The 14,879-nt window shown below is 42.1% G+C and overlaps 1 protein-coding gene across 2 annotated transcripts in view; it reads right to left on the reverse strand.

Moving 5' to 3' along the window:
* Nucleotides 1-1,799, reverse strand: part of msl1a (MSL complex subunit 1a) — a 4,358-nt gene extending 2,559 nt beyond the window's left edge. The window contains exons 1-3 of one of the 2 annotated variants that reach the window (XM_072693482.1): nt 1,710-1,799; nt 174-933; nt 1-21 (exon numbers count right to left, since the gene is read on the reverse strand). The exon at nt 1-21 is cut by the window's left edge and continues 176 nt beyond it. In XM_072693482.1, coding sequence (XP_072549583.1) covers nt 1-21; nt 174-830 — 678 coding nt within the window. In that variant the 5' untranslated portion in view covers nt 831-933; nt 1,710-1,799. The other variant, XM_072693480.1, reaches the window with a different exon arrangement.
* Between the last annotated feature and the right edge of the window lie 13,080 nt (nt 1,800-14,879).

Here is a 14,879-nt window from a genome sequence, read left to right on the forward strand (position 1 = left end):
TCGCTCAATGCGAGCAGTTAACTAAAAAACAAACAAACAAAACAAGACAGTCAAAAATGACCCTTGGCCTTTAAGGCATACTTTTTTGCATGTGTTAAGATCCAACCCATATGTATCACAATAGAGTGCCTGATTGTAAAAAGACCACAAAGGACATGTAGACCTCTGCTTACCATCTCCTTTTCAGCTTTGAGGTCATCTATCTCCTTATTTTTGTTCTGCAGTTGCTGCTGCTGCTGTTCAATCAGTTCTAGCTGCAGCAGCAGGATCTGTCGGAAGCAGCTAGTCTGTGTGGCGGCATGGCCGATACCCTTCACCACACTTCTGCGTTTTCCATCAGGGCCATGTTCAGGTGAGGGGACTCCTGCTATTGCAACTCCCCCCACTGGCCCTCCCTTCCGGGGCTGCTTGCTGCCGTTTGATGCCACTGGATCCATCTTGCCCATGTGGTTGTGACTGGCCTGTCCAAACAGTGATTTGCTTTTGACTGGGGTACCCTCGGCCCCCATCTGCTTAGCCAGAGGAAGTGTCAACGCCCCCAGGTTCACCCAGTTCTCCTCTTGCCCTTTCCTCACCGCCAGAGACTGGCCAGGTTTGCCTGTTGTGCTGTGACTGCTGGAGAAGGTCTTTGCTTTGCTGTGGAGATGTTGTTCACTGCTGTTGTGAATGGTGCTCAGGACGCCAGGTATTCTTAGGAGATGCTCACAGCTTTCCTTCTTTGGGCCAGTCTGAGATTCAGCAACTACGAACACTTGTTTTTTGCCTTGGTCAGTGAAGTCCGTGTCGAGCTTGTTTCCTCCACTTGTAAACACGGTGGAGCGCATAGTCATGGCGAGTAGTGGCCACCTACCAACACCCACCGCTGCGGTTATGGGGGGCTTAATGAGTGAGTGCAGGGGGCTCGAAGCACCACGTCCACATCCATTCTGAGTTCTGGAAGAAAAAACACATTTTTTCACGTTACTAAATAAAGTTAGTGGTGACCCTTCTGGGATTCTGGGGGGCTAGAAATCAGTACAAGAATAACAGAGGTTTAATATCCATGCGCCTCAGGTCTTCAGCTGAGGACATAAACACTGGACTTCTAACAACTACTTCTCTGACATGTGTAATCTAATTCACAGACAGTCGCCTTAAGGAGACCACGGTGCAGACATGTAGCCCCCCGCTGTTTGTAGGGGTTAGTTTGCATGTTAGCTTTGGCTTTTCAAAACAATGCAAACGGTTAACGTAAGCTAGCACTAGCTGTCCTGCTGCGACCTAATGCTAGCTAGCAGGTTCATGTGTGTACATCCCCAGATAATGGTTGTGCGTTAGCTGGCTAGCACTTCACGCCTCCAGGAGCGTTGCTACACGTTTGTCTTTCCGTCCACGGCTTTCCTGCGGCCACAAGTCCTTAACTCGTTCAACCTGCATGAGGATAAAGTACTTTCTGCTACATAAAACCAGCGTCATGTCAGCCTTCACTGCCTATGCAGCTGTGTCCACCATTTTAGATCTTCAGCATAAACAATGACAATCACTTCTAGCAGCGTCTTGGTTTGTAAAGGCGAGTGAGTGACGCCATTTTAGACCCCACAACACACTGCACTGGTAGTTAATCCAGCGTCGCTTCGAGGCAGCGACCAAACCACTGCCATTAGTTCAGAGAAACAGGCTGTTTAAATCGCCCTATCCCCGCCCGAACCACCCAGCTGTCCACTACTTACCACGGCTCCTCGACTGTTTTTAAAATACAAATAGCGCGCATGCGTTCAACACGCCGATCCTGAGCTCTGATTGGCTACTCTCCGACTCGACTCGAGGAGCTCGCGCGGTTGTTTCATCCCCCTAGCGTCGCCCTCCGGTATCAGTGAGCGGTAATGAGGTGGTTTATAATAATAATAATAAAAAAAAAACTGTAGATGGAAAATCACTTTAAATAACATTTTAATCCACTATTTTGGTTTTAGATATTTAAACAGAACTTTATGATATAGTTAGTACTAGTTAAAACTGCACGACAAGAAAAAAATGCAAGACAAATTCATAATTCATAATTAATACATAATACTAGCATGTACGACTTTATTTCTCACGAGCTTTTTTCATTAATTTGATCACATTTTAGTAATGATTACAAATTAGATTAATTTTACTAGTATGCATTAAAATCGACATTTCACTTTGGAAAAAATAACACGTTGTTTAATTAGTATGACTGTTTGATTAGTGTAACTGATTTCCGGTTAGCCGCAATACTTCATACAAAACAATACAATACAATACTTAACTGTTAAGACAAGTAAAATTAAATTAGAGATTAAAGATTAAAAATGAAAGATTAAACTAGATTAAATTAAATTAAATTCAATTAAATCGCCAATTGTTTTCTGACCACATGTAATTCCCATGTTTGTATTAATATAAAAATGTACATTTAATTCAGGTAAATCAGTTCTGCTGCATCACATAAAATACATCAATTAACCAATAAAAAAAAAACAGTTCGAGGATATTAGAAACTGGACTGTTGGACAACATGTACAAACTGAATTTACACGTCAATTTTCAATTCAGTTATCACTAGAAATGAACTGATTTAAACTACTTTCTTATTATTTGAGTCCATTTCTGCACTAACCTGTTTTTGCCACCTACTTTTGTCTTTAAAATGATATCTTAACGACAAAAGAGCAAATTTAGGATTAAATAGAAAACATAGAAAGCACGTCTTCAATCTCAACAGGCACAGAGTGTGTGTGATGCATGTATCCACTAGAGGACATCCTTGGCTAACAGTACATCACCAAACATCTGAACAGAGGAAGAGCTGATATCAGTGAGCAGCTCATTTTCCACTGGCTTTCAGAGTAGCTGCAGGCAGTAACACTGCTCTTTAGATTTATTTTTATTATACTTGTATTATTGTAAATAGTGTTCAGAAGATGTATGGGGCTGCTACTGTAGTCTGTGTATCTTAAATTACGACAAATTGACTCTCATCTCTGGCATAAAACACGTTCTGTGAGGGAAAGGCATGTCCGTAAGCAGCCCAGTTTATTGAGCTACAGTCAGTTAGAGGGTGAACAGCGATGTGCAATATGAGCTATAACCCACCAATAAAATGCAGACAACTCAGTATTCAATAAGAGGACCTGTATTAGGTGATAAGAATTAGAATTGATTATTATTGTTAATAATAATAATAATAATAATAATCCCTAATAAACCCTAATCACTGAAAGAGGCCAGTCTTAACCCATTCACTACTAGTCTACTGAGTCTAGTTCTGACTGGTCTGCAGTTATAACTTTATTAATTAATTATCTGAGTCATGTTATTGCGTTGATTAATAATCAAATGTGGATTTCTATTGTTAATGTTTTGGTAAAAAAAACACGGTTTTAACTCTCACAGATTAAATAGATTTAATCATTTCTGTTATATTCTGTTATTATATCAGTGCTTTTAAATATTCACATAATATACATTAATGGTCCAATCAGAACGCCGTGTTGTCAGTGGTGCACGAGCGAAGGAGGGCAGTATCCTACGACCCCCGCCGCTTGCTAAGGTGGGTGTGTAGGTGCGCTGCGGGCCGATGCTGATTCCCCGAAACTAGAGCGCCGGGTCACCGCCCACTTGACTGCTCCACATCGCGGCGCTGCGCTTCATAACAGCGCCCCCCTCCTCACGTGGACCAGCCCGGTGACCGCGGCGCGTCGTGACGTCACGCGGTCGTCACGCTCCGCCGCGCGCAGCCCTGTCCTCGGCACTGGAGCTCTCACATGGCGCACGGGGAGCCTGCCGCATAGGCGTGGAGGAGGAAATCAGCAGCGCAGACACTAGACAGACAGCAGTCGCTCCGTCGCTCAGACCTCCTGCTCGCTGTGCATCGGGCTTTAATAACATCTACTCACGTGAAGCAGTTTATGAGTTGTGACATTTTGGCGCTGTTGATCTACACCCTGATTCAGGCAATGTGATCCAGGGGCATCTGAATATAGTAGCCAGTGCTCAAAGACAGATGGGTATGTAGATAGATGAACAGATATATACATATGTCCAAATATTTGTGGACACAGCTTCTTATGAAGGCATTCAGCTTACTTTAGGTTGCACCCATTACTGCACTGATGTTTAAATGTATGCACACAGCTTGTCTAGTCCCTGTGGATAAGTATTGCCAATAGAATAGGACTCTCTGGAGCAGATAAACCTGAGCTAGAGGGGCATGAAGCCCTCCAGCATTGAGCTGTGGAGTAGTGGAATGATGGTGCTCCATCCAATACTTCTGGGATGTTGGAGTTGGAGAGTTAGAGATGAGGTGGGGAGGTGATCATCCAAACATCCTGACCTCTCATCACCCTGGTCACTGAATGCAGTCAAATCCACACAGCAATGTTTCAAAATCTAGTAGAGAGCCTTCCTTGGACAGTAGAGACAGTTACTCCTACAAAAGCAGGATCAACTCTGAGTGAGCAGGTGTCCCAATACATTTGTCCATATAGTGTAGATAGATCGGACTCAGAGTGGTCTGATGTGAAATGCTGAGCTTTAGGGAAATGTACGAGTAAGACTTGTTCACAGGGGTGGTGTAAAGGACCAGATGTCTGAGGAATTGCATTGGAATTGTGGGTAGGTGTAGTTTGTGTAGGTTCACTGGTTATGGCTATATTTACATTGTAGACATCCCTAAACCCTGGTGCCCCACCACTGTCCATAGCTGTCGTCTACAATGCAGTATTTCATAAACCACTCTGAATGACTGTTTACATCCCAACCACTGGACTATGCAGAAATTCTGAAAGCTCCATGGATTTCCTTTTAAATATAATCATAATAATAGACCTGTGGTGCTTCCTAGAAGGAAATAATATTAAAAAGATTGTTAACTTGAGGCAGCCAAGACATAATGAGCTCATTTCCTTGTTTAAAGGCGTGGTGACTGTTGTTTTGATTATCTTCAAAGCTTTAACATCACTACTCGAGTACACTGTATTCCCATTAACTAACTATAATAGGCTTTACAGCTGTGTTTTCCAGTTTATCACTTTCTGATAAATTGTGAATCTGGCTGGTTTCCCGTACACTGTGTCAATATTTCATAGTGAAACTCCACAATGAATTGTAATACAATCTGTTTACTAACTTTGATCTTTCTTGAATAAATTAATTGTCTCTCTTTTTTTGTTTTAAACGGTTTGAAGAAACGGCGTCAGATCTGATACTCTGCTCCAGTCACTAACACGATATGAGCTCCCCAATGACTCATAATATGGTTTGCTGTCCTAAAGTCCGTCTCGTACGTTCCTCAAATCGAGGTTACTGGTTGGTTTGGGCTCTTTAGACGCTCTCGGGACAGACAGACAGACCCAGCGGAGCACACCGGGTGTCTGAGCTGTATCTGAGAGGCTTGCTCGTGGGATTATGTTCAGCTGAGCTTCAGCGTCCAAGAAAGTCTTCACTGCAGCCCTACTGACTCACGCGGACAGTAGGTTAGGAGGCGGCTTAGCTGGGAGAAATGACCCAGATTTATCCGAAGTTATAAACCTATAGTGTCGCCGTTTGGGTATGGCGGAGAAAGTGTTAGCTAGCCTAAAGGACGTGTTTTTCCTCCTTCGATGCTTTGCTTGGTAAGATTATACAAAGATACATCGTTAGCCTGTGCGAGGCTAATAAACAAAAAAAGGGGCGTGTCTACTGTAAGCAGTTGGATTAAAGAAAAGAAAAATATATAGATATAAATATATTTTATATTATACCTCATCTATATATATATATATATATATATATATATATATATATATATATATATCGTTAATTAAGGCGTAAGTAGTACACGGGCAGGTAGCAGAGGAGTGTGTGCAGACTATAGACAGACTCTCAGCTCGAGCGCGAGGCTTTCGTTTTCTCCTCACGAGGACAGACACGCGCACTGCTGCGCCGCGCTCAGGGCGCGAGGCGCTGTTGTGTTTGCATGAGTAAGAGAGTGTGTTCTCTGGAAAGAGGGCACATTGCACACGGCCACGAGCGATTGGAGGAAAAAAAAAAAAAAGCAGGCTATATGTGCTCTTGTAACTTATGAGGCTTTCAAAACACGAGCGTCTGATTGGCTCTGGCTGCCACACGTGTTCTGGAGCGCGCGACAACCCTTTTTTTGTTTGAACCCATAACATCTCCTATATCAGTGGTCTTCAGCTGCAGTCCCCGGGACCCACTGCCCTGCATAGTCTCAGCTACTCTCTGCCCAAACTCAACTAGCCCACCTGATTCAGCTCATCAGCTCAGTATCAAGCCCGTCATGAGCTAGATCAGGTGTGTTGCGACAGGGGGCAACACGGGATCAGCGGGGAGAACCACGGTTCTAAAAGTAGAACTATGTGAAACACAACAGGCTACGTTTATAGAGATATACAGATCAGACATCAGACTTAGACAAATGAATCTGTGCATGGCCGTGTAATAGACCATGTTTAATCATCTGGGGGTTTGATAGTTATATGATGAACGATGAACTTCAAATGGTGCTACCCTTAAAGGGTCCATATCCACGTATTATATGTATATATATATTACCCTGAGGCTTGCTTACAGGTTTGCGTGGTTTCCAAAGTAATTAATGTCAAAAATATAATATACATTATATAACATTATGTAATCATAACAATGTTTTTGCTGCTGTGCCTTTAAGACGGATGTAAGATAAGGGAGCTCTGCTCTGACTGGCTGTCCTGTATAAGGCTTCATTCAAAAAGGGACCCAGAGGTGGAAACCTGCAATAATACAAACTGCAATGAGCTGAAAAGCAGATCTATGTAATAAATGTAAAGGAGTTGATTCCTGTGGCCTAAGAGATACAGCACTTTCAAACCAGGCCTTTACTGCAGCCTATTTTCCATATACAGTCGTGTGATAAAATTAAGACACCACATGAAAACTCTTGTCTTTTTAACATACAGACATCAACATGAAAAACACTCAGAGGTAATAATTCATTTGTTTATTAGGTGCAGGACATGGTTGGAGAGGATTTTGGAGGAGATTGTCCTATTTAAACCTCAGACATTTAGTTTGCACTCATGTAAAACTTAATATTTGTCTCTCTCCATGGCCCAAACTGCATAATGCTGCACCAACTAACTAGTGTAGTGTGGCGTTTGGGACACAGCCTCACTGTCTAACGTTAATGTTAGTCTTGTCTCAGTCTTGTAAAGCTCACTTTCTCAGTGTGGACCTTATCTCAATGTTGACCTTGCAAATTTTGTCTCATTTCAGCATAATGCCCAAAAAAAATAAAACCATCACAGTGCTAAACTCACTCCTACCCCTCTCGATCGCCATAGAAACACATTGCCAATGCAAAGCTCTGGAGCAGCCATGCCAAGCACTGGGCTGTGGAGCAGTGGAACCAAGTATAAGGTTCTTGAGAAACGTTTGCAGGTTTTTTAGTTTGAACCTGTACTTTGGGTACTTTGAGGAACCTTCAAGAAACCTTTTTTGGGAGAGGCTGTCTTATGTAAACCTCAGATATTAAGTTTGGTTCTGAACTACTACACTCCTCTATAAGCAGTATGTGTTGGGAGGCCTCAAAATTAGGTTTCATGGAAACTCGTTTCATACAGTCAAAACAGTGCTATGTTAAAAGATCACGTGTAGCTTTTCTGAGGAAGACTGCTGTTCAAACGGTTTATGGATCAGTGTTGCCAGACAGGACACAGTGTACTAGTTCATTTGTCAGAGTGCGCAGTTCTGCTGTTGAAAAAGGAAATGAGTTATTATATGTACGCATAGTTATGCTTTTTATTGCTTATTTTTAATTATGGACTTTTCTGATTGCATATGGTTATGTGTCCTGCATATGGTTATCTTTAAAAAAAAGCATTAAAAATATATGGGTTTGGTCAACAAAAAAGTCATAAATACTAAATATTATAATATACTAATATACACATGCAAATAAAATAATTTAGATGTCCTTCTTGATTTATATATATTTTTTAAAAAGATAAACAGTTTATAATTAGACCATGTTGGTTTGGTTAGACTGGAAACCACTGTATCTGGCAACCCTTTATGCAAAACATTTCGCACAGTCATGAGCTTACACACAAAACGTGGTGTCCGAAATCGTCCACTTGTGTTGAATTCTGTTCCATATAATATAGTGCTCTGTACAGTGATCTGGATTTTCACATGTAGGGGATAGTGAACAGGGCACAGCTTAACTTATTTTAAAAGCACAACACAGAGGGTATGCTAGCATGTTTTGACAGCAAATCACATTTTATGCTATGTTGTGTAGCTATGAAAACGGCTTGTGTGTAATATCTTATGGTTATATATTAGAAGGGTGTGGGGGTTAGCATCAACAGTGACTGTGCTCAGGGTTTTAGAAAACACTCAGAAACTTCAGATAACACCATTCTCTGTTCTGCATAATAAATAAATAAGTAACTAATAAATCTAGTAAATCCTCTTATTAAACGTACCTACGCAATATGTCTAATAGTTTGTGGACATTCCTTCTAATGAGGAACGCACACACAATCCTTGTACAATCCTCACAGAAATTGGGTGTTTTGGAGCAGCCATACATGAGCCCAAGATCACCATGCTTTGGAAGAAACAGTAGAATAGTAGCAGGTGTCCACAAACCTTTGTCAAAATTTTTTAATTTCATGCAAAATCATATAAAGGTTTTCAAAATCGTTCTTTAGGTAGAGCTGTTCTAAGGACAGCTGCCAGTCATTGTGGACACTGAGAAAGAAGGCCATGCCACAGAGAATGGAAGTCCACTAAAAGAGATATATTCAGTGTTCCTTTCTGTTCTCTTCTAATAGGACCAGGTTTAAACTACACAGGTCAGGGAAAAGGAAAGGAAAGCACACTTTGCAAAGCAGTACAACAGAAGTAGTTCACCCTTTGCATTTAATCCATCCGTGGCAGTGAAAACACACAAACTCTTACATTAGTGAATAGGCCGGTAAGAACACACCCCTGAAACACCTGGGGAGCAAATGGGGGTTAGGTGCCCTGCTCAAGGGAACCTCAGCTGTGAATGTTAAGGAAGAAAGTGCAGTAAGTTAATGATGACCTGGTTTCCAAAAGGCATAAAGATGAAGATGATATATTTCTTGATATTATATATTCTATGATATATTTTCACACAGCTATTAAAAAGTTAGTCAATGGTTTGGAGATAGTTATCATCTATTCCTCCTTTCAAAAAGCTTCTAGTTCAGTGAGATTCTTGGGCCATCTTGCATGCACTGCTTTCTTGAGGTCTATCAACATATTTTTTGGTGATGTTCAGGTTGGGGACCTGGGAGGGCCATGGCATACCCTTCAGCTTGACATAGTCCATTGTTGATTTCAGGTGTGTTTAGGATTGCTGTCCTGCTGTAGAAGCCATTCTCTCTCTCTTCAACTGTTGTACAGGTACAGACAGCAAAATGTTCCTCGTGCCTCCATACAGATGTCCACCATATAGAAGTAAAGTCAGAGACAGAAGCTCATCTGTTGCTGCACACTTTGTGTTGGACATACTCTAGTCCTTCTTTAGTGGTCACAGGATGCTGCCCACAGCTTCTGTCGGCTGGGTATTTCTGGTTGGTGGACTATTCTCAGTGCAGCAGTGACGCAGAGGTGTCTAAAAACACACACTAACAGACCACCACCATGTCAGTGTCACTGCCATGCTGAGAACGACCCACCACCCAAATAATACCTGTTCTTTGGTGGTCCAGTGGGATCCTGATCATTGAAGAACTGGGTGAAAGTAGTATGCAGAGAATCAGATGGACTACAGTCTGTGACGAGTGGAGCTGGTATAATGGGCAGTGGTAGTGGTAATATTCTGATATGACTGTGGAAACACACTTCTTTTATCTTCTTTTAGTCTTCTGCCGTTTTGTGGCCATCAGATATTGTAATTCACAGAGTGCTAAGCAGCTGCTTAGAGGAGCCCACGGCTGCTGATTGTTTTTTAATTAATTTGTAGAATTTTTCCCAATTTGGTACTGCCAATTACTCCATCCAATTGTAGCTCCATCTAGCACTAGCAATGCTCGCGACACTAGAAGGGTAAGGACATAACACATGCCCCCTCTGATACATGCAAAGTCAGTCACCAGCTCTTTTCAAACCGCTGCTGCGATGCAGCATTGCCAGGAAGCAGACATGCTCAGAGAACTCCACCGAACCAGCTGACAGATGCCTGTGCCAGCCACCATCGCTTTTAGAGTGGAGGGAGCACGGCTAATTGTGCTCTCTCAGTCTCCGGCCGCTGATGGCAAAGTGACATCCCGGCTCTGGATTCGAAATTACAAGCCCTGGGCCAATTGCCTTTGATTGTTGAGATTGTAGGGGAAGTCTGAGGACTATTTATAAATCTTTGAAATTTGCATGACAAAGCTTTCACTGACAATGACTGAGAACAAGCCATAGCCCAAACAAGCTAGTTCAGGTCTTAGACCCTGGTAGAAGGTATCTAAGAAGTTTAAACTTTTGTTGTGTCCAAACTTTTCCATGGTGCTCCTTTACTGTTTTTCCATCTGAAGTCGTACAAAAGGAAAAGGATAAATTAATCTTGTTTGAAATGGTGAGAAGAATGTTTCATCTTTTCATCTATCTACTCACTTAACCATTCACAGTAACAGAACGCTTGACAGGCTGGTCAACCACATGTAAAGGGAAATTTGTGTAAATGTGTCAATTAAATAAAAATAAATAAATAAATAAAATAAAAAAATGTGTATTGTAAAGTTTTCATTCTGTAATACATCAGTTTGCATGCCACTTTATAGGCCATTGGGGATAGAATGGGAACACTAAAGGATGTACAGTGTAAATGTGGGCTCCCTTATGCGCGCCAGTGCTGAAAAGAAGAGGAAACCTCATGAGGAAAAAGAAATGAGGAAAATGTTTTTGTTAAAAAAAAATAATAATAATAAATAAATAAAATAAACGATCAAAACAGTGAGTACAGGTTGCATTGCAGATCTCACAAGGAAGTCCACTTGAGAGGGACCGCCTCGTGCGCATCGCGCGGTCTCGTGGTGTTTAATCAGGTAACGTGCAGCGCAAACGTGACGCGTGAAGTCGAGCGTCTCGCTTATCCGCAGGAAGCGCGAGTCTTATCCCGTGGCCTCGATACGCTCTCGCTTTAAACTGCGGACAAAAACACCGGCTGTTTACAGGCACGGGCGAGGGCGAGGGCGAGGGCGAGACCTGCAGCGAACGCTGAACGTCTACATGTGGAGAATCAATCACGAAGACGAGCGCTGCGCTTCACTTCAGCTCCCCCGACCCGGGGCGCGCTGCGCGCTGCGCGTAAACAATAACAACAAGCACACGCGCCCAGAATCGCTATCTCCCGCAGGAGAATGGAGGTAAACACGGTCAGCCTGCAGTCACGTGCGCCGTCATGCAGCAGGAAAGAGTGAGAAACACAATTAAGAGGCGCAGCGGCTTTAAAATTAACAGCTCTCTCTTGCGCGTGCGCGAGTCAACGATGTGAATGCGCGTGTTTTCTGAGTTCTTGTTTACAGGCGTTTATCGCCGCGAGAGCTGCTATTTTCTGAATCATAGCACGTGCTGATGCCAAAATAAAAAACAAAAAAAAAAGGGGGACAACGGTCCAGTGAGCCATGGTCAGCCTCATCTCAGCGGACACACAGCCCTATTTAGGGCACCTGCTCGACTTGATTTGGGAAGAAATAGCCTATATCAGAGGAACTGGGCCTTGAATGCGTGCTGATTGTGTCTCTTTGCTTGGACACAATGCTTGCAATACAGAGGCAGGAAGTGTGGGTAATGTTAGCCACTTAAATAGGACATGCATGATTGTCTATTTATGGGAGCACAAGCCCATTGAAATAGACCTTTGTCAGGACTGGAAATAAAGTTTCCATAAATAAAGCTCACCCCTGAAACCATGCGTTTTGTCAGTGCCCGTGCACTTTAGCAAGGTCATAAGTAAAAGGGCTTATGTTACTTAGTTTGTCCAATCTCTCAAAACAGAGGGATCCTCTTGTATTACGGAATTAAAACCACAGTTTGGTCTAAAATGACCACATTTACACAATCTTCCTCTAAATGTCAAACAGCCACACAAAACTGTAAGGTCTGTCATGGAATGAATGCTTGTCCTCTAATTACAGTGGCATGCAAAATTTGGCCACTCCATGCTACTCAAATGGCATGGTGGCCAACAGAGGCATGCAAAATGTTGGGGACATTGTTCGAAATGCCGAAATTTCTATTCTACTGTGAAGCAACACCTGCACAAACACGGTCTTTCCTGAGTCCTCATCCCAAAAGTCAGACTTTTTTAAAGGAACATCTGTTCTGTACAGCTGTTGAGCACAGGATGGATCGATCATGCTCTGCGCTTGTGTTGCCACGCAAACTGTGGAGGAAGGATTCAATGAAATAGCAGCAAATTCTGGAAGCAAACAACTCAGAATTCACAACAGACCACCTTGAAAAGTGCAAACTGAAGGTTTTTCCATGGCCCTCATAGTCCCTCGACCTGCAGATGATCAGAAATCTGTGGACAGGTCTCAAAAGAGAAGTGCTCACAAGCTGTCTGAAATATGCTTCTATAATTTTACACTAAAACTATGGGTGCGTCCCAATTGAGTACTGGTTTATGAATATGCAGTATGTGCTATAGATAAATGTGTCAAATCATCGATGATGAATACTGGTGGTTTTTGAGTGTGGTTACGATGGATATCCCAAAGCGCAATGCAAAGCGGAAAGGGAGGAGCTACTCACATCTGGATTATTCCCAAAAATGGAGGATAACGATGCAAGTGTAGCATGGTATAGCAACTTTTCATCACTCTCTGTTAGTATGAAACAGGTTAGTATGTTAAAGGTTTGTCTACTAACCTGCCACACCTGCACTGTTAACCTTAGTATATAGTCTATACCTTATAGTATGCAATTGGGATGCATATCAATAAGCGTTAGCAAACTCCACATCCACCACATCCAGTTGTTGCATAATCCCAAACAGACTTGCTTACGTAGCTCCTGACACTGTAGCCTATGCGTTATCTATAAATCTACTGATTGTGAAAGAAAGTAAAGATGAAATTCAGGCTTTTAGATTGGCTGATTTTGCTGTACTCTTTCCACATCACTTAATGATAAATTCTGTTGGAAACAGCATAAACAGTGCCCGGGGGTGGGCAATTCCGGATCTAAAGGACCAGATTCCTGCACAGTTTTGTGATTTTTCAGCTCCCAGCACACCTGATTCAACTCACCTCTTAATGGCCAGGTTCAGCAGGTCTGTCAGAGCATGGAAATCAGTAAACTGTGCTGGACTCCTGGGTCCCTGCTGCCCACCCCTGGGTTAAACCACTGACTCTAAGCTTCCAATACTTGTTCCATAACTGGGAGCTCCAGTGCAAAACTAAAGAAGCAGACGACTACATTTAGGATAAGGGGGAAAGAGGATTGCTATAAGTGCTCTAAGTCATGCTGCGTGAAGCTAAGGTCTTAGCATCTTCAGAACTCTTTCCTACCAGCAAATGCACAAATGCAGCTAGTTCAGCCAAGACCTTACTAAAACCACAACTGCCTAGAGGCATTCCACACTGATGTTTCACAGTCCAAAACTCTGTTTCTGATTTAGATTATTGTGTGCTCCAATAACAGTGTTCAGTGTGTGAATGCAATTGAGCCAATAGGCCCGACAATCTGAATGTTATTTAGGGACAAAATCAAAGTAGCTGGACTTTGAAAATGCCATCTCACCCCACCCTGACCAGTAAAAACTAAAGGTGCACACAAGTCTTGGCAGATTGTTTTTTTTTTTGTTAGCAATAAGAAACAGGCACACAAAGACAAGCCTGTTGAACATGCCATTGTCATGTGCCAGTACAATGGTAAGAGATGTTTTATAAGGTTTTATAGAGCAGCTGGACAGATTTCTGCCCCATGATTTTCATTAGGAGACACTTTCCAAAAGTGCTGGGGGTATGTCACCAGTGTAGACTGTGCATGTGACTGTTATTTATTCTACAATATAATACAAACAAAAATGCCTGTTGTTAGATCTACAGTTAGCTCTACTGTGCTTTTACTGTAGTATGAAGTACAGCAGCCTTATGGCTAATATGGTGCCTGTAAGTTACTGTTACAGTCAAAGCAGGCTTAGAGCTCTTAGCTTAGCTCTGCAAACTGCATGTCTAAACTATCACACACTTGCCTCCAACCGCATCGAGCTGTTACGTAATCTCCAATAGCCTTGCTCATGTTGTTCCTGACACAGTGTGACCCTGTTATCAATGTAAAAAAATATATATACACTAAACCACAGACCCAGTGCAGGCTTCTGAGTGGCTGTTACAATAGCCTGTAGATAGCCTGTGTTGTGTTCTTTACACCAAATAAATGTAATAAGCTGATCGGCTATTTTTGGGGTTGGTTAAAATGATGGATGAACCAATGTATTTTAAAAGCATGCCTATCGTTTTAGTTTATTAACAAATGTAACATTATTTACAAAATGAAGACCATAATGTTACATAAAGTTATATTTCCCCCATAGCTACAGCGTGAGAGACAGTGAGACACGTAATTAGATGTAAAGCTATGAATCTAAACATTTAAATTAATAAAAGAAACAAGAAACAACACAGCAATTAGATTTGTATCTAATTATCTTATATCTTGAGTTTATCTAATCAGGCCTTCATTAAAGTAAATCAGGTGAGCTGCTTGTGGAACTGGACAGAAGTCAACAATCGCATATTCTATCCCGCATACACTAGATGCCCAAATGTTTGTGGACACCCCTTCTAATTAAAGCATTGCTCACCCATTTCTGATGCAAATGCACACACACAGCTTGTCTAGTCCCTGTACAGAAGTATTAT

Source organism: Salminus brasiliensis, chromosome 12, assembly GCF_030463535.1.
Source record: "Salminus brasiliensis chromosome 12, fSalBra1.hap2, whole genome shotgun sequence".
Classification (NCBI taxonomy): domain Eukaryota; kingdom Metazoa; phylum Chordata; class Actinopteri; order Characiformes; family Bryconidae; genus Salminus; species Salminus brasiliensis.